Source organism: Strigops habroptila, chromosome Z (assembly GCF_004027225.2).
Source record: "Strigops habroptila isolate Jane chromosome Z, bStrHab1.2.pri, whole genome shotgun sequence".
NCBI lineage: Eukaryota > Metazoa > Chordata > Aves > Psittaciformes > Psittacidae > Strigops > Strigops habroptila.
Window position 1 is genome coordinate 98227201 of NC_044302.2, and position 22995 is coordinate 98250195.

Here is a 22995-nt window from a genome sequence, read left to right on the forward strand (position 1 = left end):
CTCTAAGATGAAAAGTGTGCATTGATTTACACAGCTGAATATCTGGTCTGTTAGCTTAGTCTCTATGTGAAGAACTGTGTTCCTTCTAAGTACTGAGAGGGGAACCCCACCTTTCTGTTTTTCAGGTTTAATATAACCTACCTGATGAAGGTTTTGGCAGGCTGCATCTCTCTTCTTGCTTTGTACTATGAATTTGAAACATGCAGAGCACTGAAGAAACCAACCTTCAGATCCTAGTGATTAGTCTGTATTTTAAATGTGTGTAGTGGCAGCCTTTGGCATCTCTGAGAAAGCAGATTCCTAATGTGTAATTTCACATTTTATTTTATTTTTTCTCCTGGAAATATTTTTGCTATATTATATGGCCACAGTTGAGTTTCTCATGATTTCCATTATAACCTCTTATTTTCAAAGGGCTTTGACTAGAAACTTTCAGGGAGTTAAAATTTCTTCAGCTGAAATTTTAACATAAATTTTAATCTCTTCCATATTTCATTAAAGCAGTCTGGCCTTATTTAAGACTATTTTAAGATTATCAGAAGGAAACTATTCAACTTTCCAACCCAGAGTTATATTTTGAATCTATGTTTATGCTCGCATCTCAACAAACTACTTCAAAACCAGTTACATTTTGAATCTGTGTTTACGCTGATATCTCAAGAAATTACTTCAAACCCACCAAATTTAACAAGTGGAGGAGAAATCAGCAGGAGTTTTGCACAGAGGTGGAGAATCATAGACTATAATTTAGAGTTTCTTTAATTGCCCAGGTTTTATACTTAAGAGTGGAGCAAAGAAAGCTCATAGTTTCTTTAAAGAATTTTACTTACGATTTGAAAGAGTAAATGCATCAAGTCAGATCAGCTGGTTCAGACTGTTGTAATTCCAGGGAAGATGGTGCCAGTTTAAACCCAACTGGCCTATTCAAGTTCCTATATTGTCATTTTTAATATTGAATTATATGTTTTCCATGCGGCAGCTGTTTCTTCATGGGAGTAATCGAACACCCCTGTGAGTGCAGAGTTGCAATTTAGTAGCATGTAAAACACAGCTACTTTGTTAGCTTTTTTATTTGCAAGTGCAAAAGAAATAAGTATTTAATTTAAATGTCACTAAATACAAACTGACGATTCACTAAATGAAAAATTGAAGGATCTGCTCCTAGAATTGGAGCCTATGTAGGAGTCCTTGGCATTTCCAGGGGATTTAATGTGCAGTGTTTTTGCAGGCTTAGGCTGCAAGTTCTTCCCCAGGGATTTGTGCTGCTTCCCTCTATCGAGTGAGGTCTGCAGAAAATCCCACCCTTCACACCTTGTTTTATCTGAGCATTTGGGGGTTTTGCTTCACATGTTTCTGATAAAACATCTGAATTTTCAGGTTTTATTTAGGAAAGCAAAAAAATGTATTATATACAGCAGAAATTCAAAAAGGGTAGTGAAACTTTATTCAGTGTTTCTGTTGTAAAAAATAACTGAGCAGGTGAAAAAAAAAAAAGGGAAAATAATCTTAAACCTTTCAGATATACTGCTCCTTAGTGTTATTTTTAATAGTATTAGGACAGAATAATTCAGGCAGAAATAGACATCTCTATTTTTTTTAAGTTCACAGTGTCTTTTGGTGTTTTTGCAGGATTGTTAGGTTGTTTTATCTGAGCTGCTAGCGTTAAGACTTGGAGGACAAATCTTAACTTCAATGACATGAGATTATATTTAGCAGTTATTTTCCAAACTGAAATGTATTTTTTTTCACTGATTTGTCTCGTTAATGTATTTTGTCCCTTCTTATATCCAAATACTGTAAATATTTTTTTTTTCCCCCAAAGTGCTGTTTCAAGGGCATTAAGAGATTAAATCCTCATTAAAAACCAGTAGAAAATTTCTACTAATTTCAGTGGGGCCAGCGTTTCACCTCATTAGAAATTGAACTTATTCTGCAGGTTTTTTTGTCAGAGAATCCTTCAGCTGACTTTAAGGGGAATCTTTGCCTGATGGGTGTGTGTAAATCAGACCAGTTAAGTAGATATTTTTAAGCTGACCTCTGCAGTTTCACGTGGGAGCATTAAAACAAATGCACTGTGTAGTTTGTACTGTATGAGCTAAAATATTCGGGCTGATTGATAGAGATGGACAGTACCTTGCAAAACAGAAAGCTAGAAATTGGACTTTTTCACAAATTTAACTAGTCTCTTAGTGTTACATCAGCAAAATGAAGGCACATGGAAAATAGGCTGATTGAGTTAGAAGTGATTGAAGTGGTCTGTTAAATCTCAAAGGCTGGCCAAGCCAGGGGATTAGTCTGGGCCATCAAAAGTTTTGCACCAATGCTGTATTAGTCCTTCCATGGGAAGATGCAGTTTGTACTTGCAAAAATGTGATGTTTTCTGGAGGGGAGTGTGTTTGCCTGCCTTTTCCTAATGTAAGCTGTATGTACATAGGGAATACTTTATTTTAACTGTCACAGCTATGTCAGAGTAGGGTGTGATGATTTCCAAAACCTTCCTGATACACTTTTGCAAGTGAAACTGGGGAAGAGATCTGGCTAATATATGTGCTTCCATAATTAATGAATCATTAGGTGGCATCAGGGAAAATAAATGCTATCACAAGATACAAAGTGCACGCTGCTTTATGATGTTTTCAATACACAGCCATGTTCCGTGTGCCTTTGCTTAACACACAATGAAAAACTGTTTTATGTCTTCATGTGTAATTTGATAAAAGAAATCCAAGATACTTTCCATCTAGTCATCAAAAGGCCTGAAAGAATGAATGTTGATCAGCAAGACTTGAATTTTTGATGTGCTGTATTAAAAATGATCCAGTCTGAGAACAGATACTCATTTGATCGTGTTGGTTTGAGTTTATAACTTTATTATTATGGTAAAAAAACCAACAAAACCACAAAAGCTTTACTGTGCGAAATGAAGGAAAATGTGAGGAAACTGGATTCATGGATGAAGTTCACTTTATCGCTTTAGAGCAAATGTTGTTACACTCTATTGTTTTTTATTGTATTTACAACGTATTCTTTGCCTAACCCTGTAAATTTTGAAATGTAACTACTGTAACCTGGAATAAATAAATATAAATAGTAATTAACCGTTTCATGTTACTAAACAACATAAAAAAGCACCCATCTCCTACATCCCTCCCCCCTGCTTTAGGAATTGTTTTAGGGTTCAGCTAGTTTATACCATTTAAACTGCTCATGCTTTATCAAAAGGCAGCTCTGGATCATGTTTTAAATAATACCAGGTTTTTATTGTCTATCTAAAACACAATGACTGTTGCTTCAGCCTGTAGTCTTGCATATGAAGCCTTTCTGTTTATATCAAAGTTATTGATGTGTCTACTGTAAAACTACTTTGGCAAGTCACTAAAGATGAATATTCAAGTTTTTGGCATGCAAAATATGATTATTTCAATTACTGTAATGATCATCTGATCTTAAAATTTATATAGGTATCAAAGTCCATTCTATATTTTGCTTAATTGTGAAGTAAATGGAGTTATCTCTCAAGTTTAAGCGTCAAATGTAAATCAGGGCATTCTTAGATCTTTTATTGTTTTAAAATTTCTCTTTTGTTATATAAAAAAAGTAAATGCTATTTAGGTTAGAATACTGGGATCGAGACAAAGCAGTGCCTACATTCCCAGTGCAGATGTGAGGCTGGAAGCAGCCGTCTGTTCTTGGGCTTGTGATTACTTTGGTGCCTCGGTGTGTTGCCTTTTCAGCTTTTGCATGTTTTATGAAAGCATTCCCAAACACTGTTTTTAAACTCCTCAATAATTTACCAGTTAAAAATAGCTCAGTAATTTGAGGGGAGTGGTGTTTTCAGCAAAGCTGAGCTCCGCTGCTCATTACCCTTGAGCAAGCTGCAAATCTCTGCTTGCCTCAGTTTCCCCTATAGGCAGAAGGAGGTTTAATAACCACCTCAGAGCTCTTTTGAGAGCCACTAATGGAAAGCTTTTTGTAAGAATAAATTGCTTTAATTATTATTGCTATTATTAGTGTACCTGTTCTGTGTGTTTTAAAGCATAGCGTGATACACCTAAATAAGGCTCTGTGTCTTCTCATTGCAAAGATGCTGATGGCCACCAAAATTAGGCTTTTAATTTGGAAGTTATTTCAGTCAGAATAATCCTCTGGAGATTTCCCCACTACTTGTAGAGAAAATATAGCAAAGTTTAAATCCCATCCTCAAGGCTGGAATTCATCTTGCTGAACTTCAGGTGTCTGAAGGTTAGGTGCCTTGTCTAAGGGAGTTGTCTGAGCTCTTCCAGTTTACTGGGGAATGAGGGGAGATGAGGATGCTCCAGGCTGCAATTTCCAGGCTGGGATTACTTGACCCTGAAGTTCCTCTCTCAGGCTACAGTGGGGGGGAGTGTAAGTGATAAGGGTGGCATTAGATGCCTAAATTTAAGCAAGCTAAAGAGAAATAATGAGTTAAAAGACTAAATTCAGGTTTTGCTAGCTATTATCCTGTTTCCTATGATAAAGTACTGCTGTGCATTGATACAAAGCTGTTGCAGCACAAAGGTATAGTGCTTCTACAGGATCACTGCTTTTAACCTAAGGCTGAAATTTTATGGTTGATTCCCCCTTTTTGCTTGTGCTGCCATTATAATGAATTAAGGGATAATAGGAGCATGGATCTTACAACAGTTGAGACTGCTGAATGTTGAGATGTGGCTCTATGAAAAGCGCGAGAGTGGCTAGCAGAGAAGAAATAACTGAATTTTCTATGTTGCAAGCTTAAAATGAAAGTTGTTGTTAGACCTGGGGTTTTGTGCATGTGGCTTCTGATGCAATTGTCCTGAGCGGAATTACTTTTGATGAGCTGTGTAAATTAAGAGAGAATTTGACACTTGGAAACGCTGTCCCCGTGACGACCTCTGCCTCTGAATTCTTTACAAGAAAAGTAAGAAAAGCAGTCTTTCCCTCCCCCTGTTAACATTAAATGTCAACAGCTGCATTTTGCTTCTGGTACTTACTAACTTTTCAGCTTTGCCTTTTTCAAGTGTTTATTGCTTTAGAAATGAAATAAAGCTTATCACCAGGGAAGTGTAAGTCTTCCAGCTACCTTGACTTCTCCGAAGAAGCAATTTCTCTTAAAGAGATTGTTTAAATTCCTGACCAGCGAGACTCCTAGTTGTGCTACATGAAATTTTGATTCTGGCATGGTTTGTTTTGGTGTCTGTTTTTCTCTCTGTTGAAATCCTGTGACAGTCAGTAATTAGGAGGAGTGGCTCTATTGTAAAGAAAAGATGATAAGGTACAACTGTGGTTTTAGTTAATCCTTAATTTTCCTTAATTTTTTTTCCCTTGTCAACCTGAAAGCATTCCCCCCCCCTCCGCTTTCTTCCTAGCTGAGGCCAATTGTCCCTATTTCTTGGTACCACACATTCACTTTGCATCACATCATAGGATGATCATGTAGTTGGCTAGGGAAGTATTATTTATTTCCATATTTAATCCCTCCTGTCCCGTCCTTTTAGCACTGAAAAGAAAACAGGGTTTTGGGAATGGGGGGTTTTTAGATAATTTTTTTTTATATATGCCTTTGCTGCACCTTTCATCTAGTTGTAGTTGTCTACAACTTACTTATTCTTTTACTTATTGTTTGGGTTGCTTTAAACACACACAGGTATTTATTGCTTATTTATTCTGTTACACATGCTGGTAATCCTAGGATTTGTTGCAGTGTTGAGGCTAGTATCTTGCCCTCATTGGTCATTTACTGGTGATAGGTATGGATAACTCTGGTGTCAGGAGCCTTTCATTTCCAGATCTGCTCCTGAAAGGCAAGGCTGAGAAAAGCAGAAATAGACCTCTGCTGTATTTCTCTGTAAATAAGGAGTTTGGTTTTTCCATATTGTTAAATTGGTGGCTGTTGCACTGACAAGTATAGAAGTATAGTATGTACATGATATTGAAAATATTTCTGTCTGTTTGATGTATAATAAATTTAAGCTAAGTTATAAGGTGTGCTGTTTGGAAGTGTGGAAGATACAAGAGTGGAGCTACAGATAACAAGTTTATGCTTGTATTTCCTACTGATGAAGACTTTCACACAAGTTATTTCTATGGGTAGGTGATGAGAATATCACTCTGCATGTATATACATTTATTATACATTTTTGCATGATTATACATGTAGGAGTGGTACAATTTTGACTTGAGACTATTGGTGCCTTTTGTTCAAATATAATCTTACTTGTGTAGACACATCTATATAAAATCAAATTTTGCTTCTGCTTTTGGGGATCTCAGTCAGAAGCAAGAGAAACAAAGACGTGAAGGAACAGTACATAGCTCCTGAAATCTTAGATAACCTACTGAAAAAATGGTCAAATAGTCAATATTGTACTTGACCCTCGTATCTTCTGCACTCGACTGTTTATTTTTAGAGATCACATTTTATATGTTCACGATGAACTTTGATGATAAGGCTGAAAGAAAACATGCTTCTCATGATTCAGTCCAGTTCTAGCTTTCTGCATGCAATTTAATCATCAGCTGTCACAAATAATTAACTGAACATCAGCCAGCTTAATTTTGAACTTGGTATTCCATTGTTTTGTAATTGCCTTTTGAAAAAACAAAGATTGCCTTTCAATTAATTATCAGGACTTCTTTTTCAGTCATAATCATCAGCGTTTCATGTTGTGAACAGTTTGGTCTTTAATGCATTGGCATTTAACTACCCATTTATTTTTGTTGGGTCTGTTTTAAGTTTGTAATATAACATTGTTTTATGAAATTGTTGTGTTGGAGGCAGGTCTGATTGGAAATATTTTGTGAATTTCTTCATACCTTGTTGCAAAACTGATCTTTAGTACGACTTAAGCAATGCGGTCACTCTTTAATGAAGTCTGTTGCTAATCACAAAATAGGCATTTCTTAAAATTGTGGGTGTTGAATTATGTTTCAGGGACCAAGTTACAAAAAAAAAACCCAAACCAAACAAAACTCAGCAGACAAACCCACCCTAAAAACCTCAGTAGAAACAGCTTTTTAGAGAAATAAATTTGAAACTTTTAAATCATCATATTCTGTCTTCATCAGCCACTTAACACTCCTTAAAGAAACCAGTCTTTCCTGAAAAGTTTTTTCATTTTATTCTTTGTGACTTTTAAAGATTTCTTTAGTCATTCTGTAACTGAAGCTCCTATCGTCCTAAACACATTATTAGTTCATTATTATATTGTTCCATACAAATTATACCCTCTATGTATCATACCTGTAACAAAAATGTCCTGAAGACCCTCAACTGCCAGAACTTCTTAAAGAACTGCAGTAGCAAAGCTGCTGAGCTTTGACCCAGCCTGTGTTTCTATTTCATACTCATTTTTGTGGATGAAGTCTTGGCCCAAAGAAAGTTTTGATTCTTTCATTTGGGGAGTGGGAACTACAACCACTTTCATCCACTCTGAATTGATAACCTGTAGCTGAGACAAGACATTTGAGTTAAAATGTGCATCCTTTCAGAATTACAGCACTCATCCATTCTCTATGCTTCCACATTAATCTTTGTCTTGAATTTGACTTTTTTTCTGAGCCTCTTCTGTTTGCAGCATGCTTTCCAGTTAGGATTTTCATTCTCCACAAAGAAAATAATCCATCCTAACAAAATAGACCAAAAATAGCTTTTTATTATTCCTCAAGAATAGATTTCATGTAAGCAGCTTTCTCTCCTGCTTCCCCCCTTCAATTTGGTGGCCAAAAATCCATATGGTAATCATATTGAATTAAAAGCATATTTATCACTGCACATTATAGTTTTGTTTCTTGTTATTCTTGCTCTTCAAAAAAACAGCAGCAAAAAACATTGCATGTTGAAAAATTCCCCTGCCATTGACAGGTAGATGTTCTGAAGGGGAAGTTCCCTAATGTTAAGTTTATTGTCACTGGATCAGTTATATCAAAAAGTTAGTTTTATTCAACAAACCCTAAAGTAATGTAAGCTGTCACTTGAGTTTTGTAAAATTCTCTAGATAAATATTTTGTCTTGCCAAATTTTATGTCCTGTAACTTAACTATTTTTTATTTTAAACTGAAGGTTTTATCCTTTTAATATTGTAAATGTAACATTGTCAGATACGGGGATGTTTATGTGTTAATGTAAAAGATAATACACAAATAACTGATACATTGATAAACGTGTTTTTCTTACATTTGTGTTTTCTGTGTATGCAAAGGTTAAAGTGTCTCTATAATCTCAGACTATGTTCTTAAATGAAATTTTAAGAATTCATATAATTTATAGTTCTTTAAGAGCTTCATGTAGGAGATGGCATCAATCCTTCAACAAATCATTTGTACTTTTAAAGGTTTCTTTCACAGTATGCTGACTTCTAATCCATGGTGTTTTTCTCTCCTTCTGCAGATGGACCTCCTGTCATACCTCATTACGATATATCAGACACAAATTCAGACCCAGAAGTGGTAAATGTGGACAATCTGTTGGCAGCTGCAGTAGTTCAAGAGCACAATAATTCCTTAGGAAATCAAGACTCGGGATCTGCCTGGAGAACCAGAGGGCTGCTAGATGAACTGAGTGGTGATACAGGTTTGTTTAAATTCTCTTCCTCTGACATTTGTTCCAGCATCTCAGTTGGTGTCTCTCCATTTCCTGCTTTCAGTATTTTCATAGTTTATGAAGCTTGAAAAGCTCCATGTGTAGATTTTGCAATAGAACAGTACAGGTGCTTATTAAAAAGCCCTGACATTTATACTAAAATACAACTGATAAAAATAGACAAAGATTCCTGCAATATATTATTAATACTAGTTTTCTTCATTATTTTTTTCTCTTTCTTTTCCCTCTAATTACTACTTGGAAATTAGGTCTTGGGGATTTGGTGTTTTTTTGATTTAAAGTGAGCTCAGCTTGTTACTGAATAATTGATCATGATGACCTATGCCTATTTCCAGCTAGGAAACCGATCATAACCTCATTTTAAGTATTGCAATTGTGTATGTCTTTTTTTTCTTTGTCTCTTTATTTCTTTAAAATGCGAGCATTAATTATTCCCATATTCCATCTGCATTTCTAATGTACCTTAGAAAATTGGACAGACCAGCATCAGATAAAAATGAAGGGTGAAAAGGTGCTGTTAAGTGGGTTTAGCATCAAGAGACAGCAAGGAAATTTCCTTCAGGAAAGCAAGAGCAGAAATACTGTGGAAGAGTTCAGAGGAGTTCATGTAGCTCATAAAAATTGTTCGGTTTCCCTTGGTGCCTGCAACTCTTCCCTAACAAAAGAGTTAAACCCCAAGATTACTATGTTGTGTGTTCTGCATGCATAGAGCTAATGGTATATTTCCTATCAACTTCATCCTGTAGTTTTATATGCCAACACACTGCCTTCCTTTCCACTCATGTTTTTAATACCCATGTTAAGATTTTTAGCTGTGTAAGACAGAGAGTCTTGTTTGCAAGGAGCATAGGCTGGAGCATAGCAGAGTTTTCTTTCATGTTTTCCAAATGTAAGCCAGCCAAAGGGCATTGGAAGTGCCCTGGTGGCTCTTAGCTACTTCTCAATGTCTATAAAGCTTAGAGAAATACAAGCGTGTGGCTGATTTGGAAAAAGATCTTCCATTATTATCGAGTGGACAAGTCCATTATTTGAATATAAGAGTCTCTGTTGCATTTTCCCTGTGGTCTGTAGCTGTATGTTGTTGCTTTTGGAACCTAGCTGGTTTTACAAACTCACTGGTATTGTTTGCAGGATAGCAGCTGACTGATAGGTAGCTGTTTGACCCCTAAAAAGCCAACTCCTTTATTAAGTGATTTATTAGAGATCAGAACACCTAAAATTAGCTTTAGCACTAATGGATTGGTACTTCAAAGGAGCATAAGGAAATATAAAGTAACATTTCTTACAAAGCTTTGTTTCACTTTCTGCTTACTAGTACAGTGCTGCAATGCAGGTAGAAATCTGTCTTCCTTCCTCCACCTATATCCATGGGGACTTGAAAGGAGGAGATTGCCAGGTAAAAGAAAACTTCAAGAAACTTCTTCATCCCTGGCCCTATGGGAACGTGTCCATACAGACACACCAGAATGTGTCCTGGTGCTGTGGCCATCTCAATGTCTGAAAGGATGAATCTCTTTTCTCTCCCTGCATATGCCTTGCCCCAGAGCCCTGTAGCCTCAATGCACCTGTGACTGCACGTTTGTCGGTGCTGGCCTTTTCTAACCATGTCTAGGATTGCACATTTGGAAAGCAGAGTTTTCAACACTTGCATCTCATTCACAGCTATAATCTTCAACCAGTATCTAGTTTAACAGACATTAAATGATGTGTTCCCATGGGAAAATAACAACATAAGCTTTATCTAGGTGAAAAATCTTATTAAGACACACTATCACATCTTTTTGCATGGGCAAATATTTTGGGCTGTTTTGCAAGAACTGATATTGCAGGGCAAACAAAACGCGTCCTTTGGGCATCATCTTAATGTTCCTGCAAAGAAATTAACAGCATAGGCATGTTATTAGGCATGAAATTTGTATAGCCAGAGGCTGTAAATCTATGTGTGTGCTATAATCCTGATTTACCCTCAGCTACTTCTGCAGTACTTACTCTGCTAATCATAGTTTCTCTACTGCTAATTACCTTTTTGTTGTCTGAGCTTAAAGCTATGGCAATACGTGAAAGCTTTGTTGGGAATTCCATTTATACCTCTGGGGATTCATTCTGGGGCTATTTAATCTGCTCTGCCCCTCTGCCAGACATTAGTCTGTCTAGCAAAGGGTGCAGAATGGTGTAACATTAGCAGAATGGTGTAACATCATTAGCACCTTAATACAACATACTAAGGCAGGATGATATCTGTACCAGCTTGCATGATTTGGAGACCAAGGACCAAGAAGAGCAACACAAGGGTTGTGTTACTCTTCTGCTGCCTGTGCCGTAGCAGCAGTGACGTTCAGGAGTGGGGTGATGCAAATTGCTGGGGTGGTGATCACATAAAGCTCCCAGTTTGCATCGCCACCACATGAATCAAAGCCTCTGAGTGCTTCCATTTCATGTTTCACAGTGTGCCCAGCCACTTCTATTAAAGCAAGATCCGTGACCCCTTTTGGGACTTTCTGGCAGTCAGTGGTAACTGCCAAGAAATGTTCAGCTGAACTTTGATGTTAGAAAAGGTCTCCTGGGCTATTAACTCATTTTAAGCTGACATATCTCTTTTTGTCTTGTGAGGTGAAAACTCCTCCTCTGGGTACATGGCAGCATACAGGTTTCCTTCCCTAGCTAACTCAATGTTATAGAATCATAGAATAGAATCATAGAATCGTAAGGGTTGGAAAGGACCTTAAGATCATCTAGTTCCAACCCCCCTGCCATGGGCAGGGACACCTTGCCCTAAAACACGTGATCCAAGGCTCTGTCCAACCTGGCCTTGAACACCGCCAGGGATGGAGCATCCACAACCTCCCTGGGCAACCCATTCCAGTGTTTCACCACCGTCACTGTAAAGAACTTCTTTCTTATAGCTAATCTAAACTTCCTCTGTTTTAAGTTTGAAGCCATTACTCCTTGTCCTACCACTACAGTCCCTAAGGAAGAGTCCCTCCCCAGCATCCTTGTAGACCCCCTTCAGATACTGGAAGGCTGCTATGAGGTCTCCATGCAGCCTTCTCTTCTCCAGGCTGAAGAGCCCCAACTCTCTCAGCCTGTCTTCATACGGGAGGTGCTCCAGCCCTCTTATCATCCTTGTGGCCCTCCTCTGGACTCGCTCCAACAGCTCCATGTCGTTTTTATGTTGAGGACACCAGAACTGTACGCAGTACTCCAAGTGAGGTCTCACAAGAGCAGAGTAGAGGGGGAGGATCACCTCCTTCAACCTGCTGGTCACGCTTCTTTTCATGCAGCCCAGGATACGGTTGGCTTTCTGGGCTGCAAGCGCACACTGCCGGCTCATGTTAAGCTTCTCGTCAACCAACACCCCCAAGTCCTTCTCTGCAGGGCTGCTCTGAATCTCTTCTCCGCCCAACCTATAGCAGTGCCTGGGATTGCCCCGACTCAGGTGTAGGACCTTACACTTGGCTTGGTTAAACTTCATAAGGTTGGCATTGGCCCACCTCACAAGCGTGTCAAGGTCCCTCTGGATGGCATCCCTTCCCTCCAGCGTATCAACCAAACCACACGGCTTGGTGTCGTCGGCAAACTTGCTGAGGGCACACTCAATCCCACTGTCCATGTCGCCGACAAAGATGTTGAACAGGACCCGTCCCAACACCGATCCCTGAGGGACACCACTCGTTACTGCTTTCCAACTGGACATCGAGCCATTTACCACAACTCTTTGCGTGCGGCCATCGAGACAGTTTTTCATCCACCGAGTGGTCCATCTATCAAATTGATGTCTCTCCAATTTAGAGACAAGGATGTCATGTGGGACAGCGTCGAACGCTTTGCACAAGTCCAGGTAGATGACGTCAACTGCTCTGCCCCTGTCCATCAGTTCCGTAGCTCCATCACAGAAGGCCACCAAATTGGTCAGGCAGGATTTGCCCTTAGTGAAGCCATGTTGGCTGTCACCAACCACCTCGTTGTTTTTCATGTGCCTTAGCATGTTTTCCAGGAGAATCTGCTCCAAGATTTTGCCAGGCACAGAGGTGAGACTGACTGCTCTGTAGTTCCCTGGGTCTTCCACCTTCCCCTTCTTGAAAATGGGGGTTATATTGCCCTTCTTCCAGTCATAGGGAACTTCACTTGACTGCCATGATTTTTCGAATATGATGGACAGTGGTTTAGCAACTTCATTTGCCAGCTCCTTCAGGACCCGTGGATGGATTTCATCAGTTCCCATGGACTTGTGCACGTTCAGGTTCTTAAGATGGTCTCGAACCTGATCCTCTCCTACAGTGGGCCTGAGGTCTTCATTCTCACAGTCCCTGCATTTGCTTTCCAAGACTTTCGTGGTGTGGTCAGAGCATTTGCTGGTGAAGATGGAGGCAAAGAAGTCATTAAGAACCTCAGCCTTCTCCAAATCCATGGTAGCCAGTTCTCCTGATAGCTTCCGGAGAGGGCCCACATTGTCCCTAGTCTGTCTTTTATTTGCTACGTATCTACAGAATCCTTTCCTGTTACCTTTTACATCCCTTGCCAAACTTAATTCTAGCTGGGCCTTAGCTTTCGTAACGTGGTCCCTAGCTTCCCAGGCAATGCTCCTATGTTTTTCCCAGGCCACCTGTCCTCGCTTCCACCTTCTATAAGCTTCTTTTTTCCCTCTAAGTTTCCTCAGCAGCTCCTTGTCCATCCATGGAGGTCTCCTGGCCCTCCTGCTGCACTTTCTTCTAGTCGGGATGCAACACTCTTGAGCACGTAGCAGGTGATCCTTGAATATCGACCAGCAGTCTTAGGCCCCCCTGCCCTCTAGGACTGTATCCCATGAAACCTTACTAAGGAGGTTCCTGAAGAGGCCAAAGTCTGCTTTCTTGAAGTCCAGGGCAGTGACCTTGCTGCACGCTCTTCTCACTGTCCTGAGGATTTCAAACTCAACCATCTCGTGATCACTAGAGCCCCGGAGCGTCACATTTCCAACCAGTCCCTCCCTATTGGTGAGCACGAGGTCAAGCATGGCACCTCTCCTCGTCGGCTCCTCTATTGCTTGAAAGAGGAAGTTGTCTTCCACACAATCGAGGAACCTCCTGGATTGCTTGTGCTGGGCCGTACCGTCCCTCCAGCAGATGTCAGGATGGTTGAAGTCCCCCATGAGGACAAGGGCCTGCGAGTGTGAGGCTGCTCCCATCTGTCTGTAGAGCGCTTCATCCACAGAGTCCTCTTGATCAGGCGGCCTGTAACAGATCCCCACCGTAATGTCCCCCATTGCTGTTTTCCCTTTGATCCTGACCCACAAACACTCTGTTAACTCATCACCCGTCCCCAGACAGAGTTCCATACTCTCTAGCCTATCACTGACATAGATAGCAACGCCCCCTCCCCGTCTGCCTGGCCTGTCTTTTCTAAACAGCCTGTAACCCTCCATTCCAACACTCCAGTCATAGGAGCCATCCCACCATGTTTCTGTGATACCAATGACATCATATTCCCGTAGCCTTGCACACATCTCTAATTCTTCTTGCTTGTTCCCCATACTACGGGTGTTTGTATAGAGGCACCTTAGCCGAGCTCCAAATGAAGCCGACTCAATGGCTGGAGCAGCTGGAACATCTCTACATGGCTCCAAGCACTTATTACAGGTGCTGGCAACTGACCAGGAGTGTTGGGATGGATCAATGCTCCCCTCCCCCAACACATCTAGTTTAAAGCTTTCTTGTCCAGCCTGGCAAGCCTCCTACCAAAACAGCTCTTCCCCTTCTTTGTCAGACCAGCTCCACCAGCCTCCAGTAGATCTGGCCTCCCAAATGGAGCCCCATGTTCTAAATAGCCAAACCCCTGACTATGGCACCACTATTCTAGCCATTTATTAACCTGCCAAACGTGCCTAGCTTTTTTAAGGTCCTCCCCTTTGTCCTGGAGAATCGATGAAAAAACTATCTGAGCTCCAGAGCCCCTAACCACCTCTCCCAAGGCTCTGTAGTCCTTCTTAATGTTCTCCAGGCTACTGCTATCTATATCTCTAGCACCCACATGGACCACTAGAAGGGGGTAATAGTCAGCAGGACTTACTAGAGCAGGCAGCTTCTCAGCAACATCCCTGATCCGAGCCCCCGGCAGGCAACGCACCTCCCTCGAGACTGGATCAGGCCGGCAGACGAGTGCCTCTGTGCCTTTCAAAGTAGAGTCCCCTACTACTATGACCCTCTGCTTTTTCCTGGAGGCACCAGTAGCGATCCTCTTTACTGGTGCATCAGCAGGATACTCATTAGGTGTGGTGGGTGCTTTCTCATAAGCCCCCTGCAGAACTGCGAAGCGGTTCTGGGTGGGGACATCAGATTTAGGAGGAAGCCCCTTGTCGTTAATTGTCCTCTTCCTCCTTTTTTTGTTAGTTTTTCTCGTGACTAATTCCCAGCATCCTGGGTTGCTGCCCTCCTTCTCTCCTATGTGAGCAATGCTGGACGTTTGTGGCCCCTGCACAGTTTGGGCCTGGAGCAAGCAGCCCAGCTTCCTCTCAGCTTCCCTGGCATCTTTTAGCTCTCCAACAGCCTCCCGCAGCTCAGCCACCTGCTGCAGGAGGACCTCCACCAGGGCGCACCGAGTGCAGCCCTGTCCATTGTGCACCCTCGCCTCAAGAGACCAGTCGAGGCACTCTCTACACTCCGAGGTCTGCGCCGCAGCCTTCCCTCTCATCGGCTCTGTCTGGGTGCCTACGCTGGCCACCGCCGGGGCAGAACTCCCAGAGCGGGCCCTGGTCCTGAGGCGAGTGCTCACCATCCCACTCGCTGCCCGCTTGCCCTGCCTGCGCCAACTGCCGCGCCACGCCCTGACTGACGTGCCACGCCCTGTTTGCCCGCCCTGGTCGCTCGCGCTCCCTGGGATGGGTTTCTACCCACTGAGGGCTGGTGCCATCACTCCTGGCGCCGCTCCCTGTGAGTCACTGCTCGCGTGAGCAGAGCTGCCGGCTCCTGGGCAAGTCCTGTCGAGGCCTTGAGGCTCCCTCGGTCGCTCTTGCCACTCCAAACTGAGGCTCCTGGACGCTGTGCTTCCCCCCGCTCCGGTGTTAAAGGCGTCCTCTCTGGAGATACTCACCTCGGCAAAAAAAAATGTTGCACCAAGGGTCTTTGCTTTCCAAAACCAGAACATACAACATGGTCTCTGCTCCTCTATTTGCTTGCATCTTTCCCAAGTACTTCAAGCAGTCATTAGGAAGTTTCTCTGGCACTTGTTTAAACTTAAACTTAAATTTCTTCTCTCTGTGTCCTCTTGATCCACCTGGGAGTATAATCAGTTCTGCATGTTCACACACCTTTGAAATTCTGTGGATTGTTACTGTGTCCTCCTCCTCTTGTCTTAGAATATTGTCCAGTCAAACTAGGCATATATAATACATTCATTTAATCTCAAATTTCCTGCTACAAAAATGATTCTTCCCCTGTGTGGTGCAGCTGAGTGAGTGGTTTCCAAGAAGCAGGTATTGTCATTGCTTCAGGGCTGCACAGCGTCCCCCAGGTTACTGCTACAGAGAGACAGTAGAAGTAATCTTTTTTTTTTTTTTTAAGGAAATAAAATAGAAGTTATGTCTCTTTATTGAAATAATTATTTTAAAAATTATTTATTTTCTTTAAAACAATTATTTTGGCTGGTTTCTGTTTTTCGTGCAAGTATTTCTTAATACGTCACAACACAGCTTCACTAGTTGTGGCTGTGGCCAATGGTACGAGGTTCAACAAGGCAAAGTGCTGAGTCCTGCACTTGGCCATAACAATTCCATGCAGCACTCTAGGCTCGGGGAAGAGTGGCTGGAAAGCTGTTATGGAAAAGGACCTGGGGGTACTTGGGAAATTCCTTTTCCAGCTGATTTCTGAGTTGTGTAAGCTATTAAACGTTGGCTGTATTTGCCTTTTCCCCATCTGTAGGTCATTTGGATCCAGGCTTCCTTGCAAGTGACAAAACCTCTTCTGGTAATGCCCAGATCAATGAAGAAATCAGTATCGCCTCTTCTGACAGTGAAGTAGAGATTGTTGGAGTTCAAGAACATGCCAGGTATGAATCCCTTTTTCTTGCTCTAATGGTTCTTTCATTTTCTCAGAATACTTGTATTTCCAAAGTTAATAAAGAAAAAACCTGCTGCCTTCCACTTCTGTAGTTACCCATCCATGACTGAGGCCCCAAAGCTAGCAAACATTCCGCTTGGTTTTACTATTCTGCTGATCACAGTGATGTCAAAATCTGTTTTCCTTTAGAACATTACCAACTTGATAAGTATTCAGACTAAACTTGTGATTACTATCAAATGTTAAAAGGCTAAACATATGTAGTGTTAAAATACCAAATATTGAGATACCAAATAATATATGTATACATCAGGAAAACAGATTTTAAAGGCTTTCAGAATATTCACTTTAAGCATTTAATTAGCTTCCAGTTTAATTAATAATTTAATTAATACTATAATTTTTTCGATAGCTAACGTCATAAGATAGCCCCTTTAGATTAAAAATCATATCCTTATGAATCTTGGGTTTATTTCAAGATTTGAGAGAGTTCAAAGTAGATGAGGGTGAGAAAGCCAGAAATTTCTCTCAAGCTCAGATAGAAAGCTGTCCAGCTGTGCTTCAGCTGTGGTTCTTGATAGGCTTTTTTTTGATGTTACTTTTCATATTTAGCTTATGATCTTTCCTTGGCTTAAATTATTATGTAGCAGTTGAACAAGACTGGCATTTTCACATAGTATGGAGTGTTAATTTGGTGGAATAAAAGCAATTTAAAACAGTAAACAGATGAACTCTTTCTGAAACTAGTCTGCTGCCTAGTGGGTGCTTGGAGGTGGAAAAGGGGTGTGAGGGACAAGGAACAGAGAGTTGTTCCTCATTGTCCCTTCACTGCAACTTTCTTGAGGAAAGGAAGAAGGAAGGTGTGCAGGTCTTGGGCAGGAAACTGCAAAGGTAGTCTGGGCACAGTCAGTGCTGTTGGATGTTAGAAAAGGAAGTTTTAAGGTGCCAAAGGAAGAGAGATTTAGCCTTGGCTTTTAGAATAGTGAAAGTCCTTGCATAGCGAACTCATTTGAAGATACTAACTCCTTAGGAAGTAGCCCTCCTGGCTGTTTACCCAGCAGACCCAGGGCTTTGTCCTAATGATAAGCAGAGTGGACTTATGCTCCAATACTAGTTCATGTAAATCTGTCTAGCACTACGTACACACAACCCTCTGCTTGAAGTCCCCTATTCAAAAGCTTTCCGTGCTGCTTGCCTTGATAATATTTACCGTGTACAGGGTAATGTGAGGTTACTGCAGAGTTGTTTGAAATCCATTTTATATATATTTGTACTGAGATAATTTCAGCAAACACAGACATAAAGCATGGTTTTGTGCCTGCCTTTATTCATGTAACCATCTCCCATCTCCCAGAAACTAGTTTTTACTGGCTCTATTCAATACTCACTCGTTTCAGTTGTTGAAATCCTATTTAGAATTTTATTTCTCTTGCAGGTCTAGGCTTGCAGTTATGAAGTATTTATGGGCTTCTGACAGGGTTGTCGTTTGGAGAAGGTTTAGGTTTTTGATCAGTATTTTTCGCATGCTTAGTTAGTATGGTGTTTGGATACGGTTCTTTTGCTCACAGTGGTTTTCATCGTCCTCCATATTCTATGTCGTCATTGGACTGGTGTGAGTTGTGACACCCTGGAGTTTGTCCATCATTTGTAGTTTTTTCAGATTGCTACTGGATCTGTCATCATTGAAATATTACTTAGCATCTACTTAGGACAACAATTCATGTTTTTCAGTTTGTTTAATTTTTCTCTAATAGATTTTAAAGTTAAAATTATGCATGTGCATAAAACAGTCTTCCTTTGTTTTTTCCCTTGTTCCTTCTGCCAGCCTTGTTTACCTGGTATTTTCCCTTAGCTACAGATTGGAAAGCATGTTCCCAAAGCTCTGTTTGATTGAATGTTTTGCTATTGGCTGCTTGTGTGACTTGTGGATAAACGCAAGCGTGTGCCTTTGAGGATAAACACTTTTATTTTTGCAAGGTATCATGAGATAGTTTATAGCTTGCTTTTTATCATATTCAGGGAGGAAAGTTAGTATTAGGTTTGTCTAAGCATTGAGGACTGTTCTGTATGGGAATGATGGACCATAGTCCCTGAGACCAAACATTGTATTTAGTTTGCTTTGGCTACAAGCTTTTCTTGTCAGTTATGCTTAAAAATACTTCTTCTTAGAAGAAAGCTTTTAAAAAAAAAAATAAAATAAATTCCTACATTTGTTAGAGTTCCAGTCCCCTATTACTAATTCTTTATAGATAGGTACTTTAAGCATGTTATTTTAAGACTGAAGAAGTAATAAAAAAGTCATTCTGAACATCACATCAAAACTAAATAGCATATCTGAGAAGGAAATGAGACATTTATATTCAGAGAAGTTAGAGCTCAGAGAATGAGATTTTTCATTCTGTTTCATGAAACTCTAACTGAGGCCAAGAGAGATGAGCATAACCGAAGTAGATCTGAAGAAAATATATTGCACTACTTTTAAGTTAAAACAAATAAAATGTAAATGTCAGGGTTATTTGACCAGTGCAGAAAACCTGCCTTCCTGAAATATACAGAACACATGCTTCACAAAGAGAAGGGAAAAGGTTACTCCAGCAGCCAAACATCTCCTACTTACCTATGCAGCCAGGAGCAGCTACAGCCGCCACCAGTGCTTACAAAAGCAAAACGACTTTTGAAGCACCAGGTTTAAAGTTTTACTAGCCTTTATTTTAAGATTTACAGCTGGAAACGGGTGATGATCTTAAAGAGTCCAGTAAATTCTTATCACTTCATTGTATAATAAAATTGGTCTGTCTTTCTTTTTTTTCCCTTCTAATTATTATTAGCTTGTACTTCAATTGTCACTATCTATTATGAATGTAATAGGTAAAGATACTGTGCAAATAAGTGGGTATGAACCTCACTCCAGCAAAGCACTTTAATGTGTGCTTATCTTTAAATATGTGATTTAGTCTCATTGACTATAATCACTGAAAGCTTAAATGTTTTGCTGAAGTGGGGCTGTGCTCATTATCAGTGAGCATTTCCCAACATGTTTGTAATCTTTAGTTAAGAAGACCAAAAGAAAAAATCAAATGTAATGGCTATAGTAATGTAATTACAAGAGCTCTTTTGTAATTATTATAATGAAAGTATCATTATGTCCTTATTTTAAGAGAGGTTTGATTTCATATAGAAAAATAGCTTTTATCAAGCCTCAGTTAAAATTTTTTCCTCTTTTTAAAAGTCCAGTGGGTGAAACTGCTATCAGGGAGCCATGCTTCTGGGTAATGCATGATACTACACATGATGGGGCAGATCTCTTCCAAGTTCCTTGGGTTCCATGCACATGGTTTGTGAGGAATATCTCTGTACCCCCACTGGTAGAATTCAGTTCTTAATAATAATTTAATCCACCTACCCCAAAATTTAAGTTCAGTCTCAGGTTGGTTTACTGGGTACTTAACATGTCATGGACTCTACCAATGGGAAGTCCACAAGAACAGTTTGGAGAGGTACATGTTAACAAGATGTATAAGTGATGAAACACTCCAGATAAGAGTCTTGTGCCTGAATCCAGTCGTATCTTTAATCCTTTGTGCTTTTTGCCTCACTACAGGTGTGTGCATCCCAGGGGAGGCGTGATTCAGAGTGTGTCTTCCTGGAAGCATGGCTCAGGCTCACAGTACATTAACGCTCAGCAAGCACAATCATGGACAGCTGTGACTCCTCAGCAGAATTGGTCTTCGCCCCCAGAAGTAGTAGACCTCACTTTGGATGAGGATACCAGACGCAAATATCTACTGTAATGCAATGTCACCATGTTTCTGTCGCCACCCCTTCTCCCCTTTATGGCACAGAAGTTCATTGTTAAAGCTTCAGCTTCAGAAGCCCTGCTCCTGGCTTTACAAAATTCAGACTCATGAAGTTTATCATTTCCATACGAATGTAGTATAATTTCAGTATCATTTAAAATGGTTTTGCCTTCTTCAAAGAGGATTTCTCCCAGAATTAAAACCCGATAGTACCAAATTTAAGATACATCTACAGTTACTAATGTGTGCGTGTTAATCCGAAGAAATAACTGTGTGCAAACTTAAGTCCTCCCACCTTTTCCCACCTACAGCTTTAGAACATTTTTCATTTATCAGTATATCGAGGGGTTTTTTTGTTAGAAGTTAGTGTTTTGCTGTGCGAGCATCAGTGATTTTGAGAAATGCTGTGTTCTCACTGATTTTAGTGGAATTGGGGGTATTCAACACTTGCAAAAACTGGGCCAAAAGTATTCATACCTAAGCTGATTTGGTGTATACTAGCAGGAGGGACTGTCTTTAATACAAACGGCCCATAACATATGCACTGAACAGCTTTTAGTTAGAGGACTTCTATTTTGAATATAATTTATAGTTTACACTCTTTTCAGTGCTGAGTCTTCTGTCTACTTGACTACTGTGTTTCACTGATCATTTCCCATAGCTTATTATGGTTTAAAACAGTAATAGTAGTGACTTAGTAGCAGCTGATTATTGCAAAAGCAGAGGGAAAAAGTAATAAAAAGGCCCGGCATCTGTCTCTGTTTTAAATATAGCTGAACTTTTCTACCTGTATCTGGGTCTTGCCTGGAGTAGGAGAGGGGGAGAAACGAAACATTTCATTCATAGGTCTCATTTCTGCTGTTGTTTATTTGCTTCATTGATTATGCAACAAAATTCCAAAGCCCCAGGCTGGCAAAGCACTTTAGCAGCTGAAACTGTGGGGCCATTCAAGTGCTTAAAACCCTGTCCTAAGTGATGTTGCAGGATCAGGGCCTGAGGGTGGGATCTTTGTTTTGGTTTTTTTTTTTACAAACCCCTATATCTGCACCATTTTCCTGGCTCTAGGCCATGTCTCTTATCCTAGCTTCGGAATTGTGTTTGGGGTATGATCCAGGATCCACTTGTCTACCAGAATACCGACTGAAATCAGTGTAACTACTTCCTTGAGGGGGCTGTGATTTCTGTAGCGTGTATGGGAATTCCTGCCCCTCATCTGTCATTCTGAGCCTTTCTCAAGGCAAAAACCAAAGATTAGGCTTTAACAAGATGACATTCACTTTAAACATCTACTGTGCAATTAAAATGTTTCTTTGTATTCCAAATGTTCCTAGTGGGAATTTTGTACAGCTCTATCATCAGATTATATTTTTGTTTTTACCACTTAAGGCGGTAGTCAGGACATAGGAAGTTTGATTTTCTTTTTGTGTTGGCTGGTTTCTAAATTTACTTGGCTTCCAATAATTGTATCTCTGGATACAATTGTTATTGTTATAAGGGATTGTTATTCTAATTTCAAGCTTTCTGAAGCATTGAACATAAGTGTATTGCATGGCCAGAAAAATGTGTGTCATGCTTCTAGTGACTGATGTCTTCCTCTGGGAATGGGAGGGAGGGAAGCAGTGGTGTCTGGAGGGAGCCCATTAGGGAAGATGCCTGTACCACTGGGGCACTACATCGGTTAGGGGCTGTCCATCTTTTCTTCTCGTGTTGTAGCCAAGTGGCTGGTTTTAGCGGGCTAGCACACATGCTATAAAGGTAACTTTGGAACCGTGACTCGGTGTTGCTGCTTCTTCCTGTTTCACAAAGCCTTTTGAAGAAAGCTGCAGGGACCCATTTGTAGTCCTCCCATGGAAAATGCAAACTAACTCCCTTGTTTTTCAGTCTGTATATGATGTGGCTTCCATGTATATATATATAAAGATGACTGCGTCCTAACCAAACTTCCTCCAATTGTGCACTGTGTTTGTTTAAACGATTCATGTATTGTAGGTTTTCTTTTATTTAAAACACTACATAATTTTATCTTATTCTTAACAGATTTGAAAGGGTAGAGATCTTGAAACCACAATCACTGGATAGCTACAAAGTGGATTTGTTTTCTTGTTGTTTTGTTTATTATTTTTTAAGAAAGCAAAAGGTGCCTGGATGCTTTTGCTCTTCTCAGCAGGAAAGAGAAGTGTTAGCCATTGTATGGCTGCGAACCAGTGCACTTGGGGGCTGATCCAGAACCCATTGAAGCTGATGTTTTCCATCGGCTTCAGTGTGCATTGGCTCAAGCCCTTCATGGCTTAGTAGTTCCTGAAATTGCTGGAGTGTGAACTTGGAATCTTCTGTAGTGAAGACAAATCATTGCTTAGGATATAAATGTTTAAAACGTGCTACTCTAGTTAAAAGATCTGATTCTTCTTGACACTCATTATTTAGTTCTCGTTTTCCATCTAATATTTAATGGTCTTTGGAGAAAAAATAATAATAAAACAGAGTGTTATATATATATAAATATATATATTTTTGGTGCAAGATGAGACCTTCTGTTTTTTGAAACAAGTCTGTAGCATAAAGGTTA

At 40.3% G+C, this 22995-nt stretch overlaps 1 protein-coding gene across 3 annotated transcripts in view; it reads left to right on the forward strand.

The window, feature by feature from the left end:
- Window positions 1–22652, forward strand: part of CZH18orf25 (chromosome Z C18orf25 homolog) — a 61557-nt gene extending 38905 nt beyond the window's left edge. For 2 of the 3 annotated variants that reach the window (XM_030469785.1, XM_030469783.1), the window contains exons 3-5: window positions 8390–8572; window positions 16495–16621; window positions 20234–22652. In XM_030469785.1, the coding sequence (XP_030325645.1) occupies window positions 8390–8572; window positions 16495–16621; window positions 20234–20423 (500 nt within the window). In that variant the 3' untranslated portion in view covers window positions 20424–22652. Of the gene's footprint in view, window positions 1–8389; window positions 8573–16494; window positions 16622–20233 lie in introns of those variants that run through there. The other variant, XR_003989082.1, reaches the window with a different exon arrangement.
- The last annotated feature ends 343 nt before the right edge of the window (window positions 22653–22995 follow it).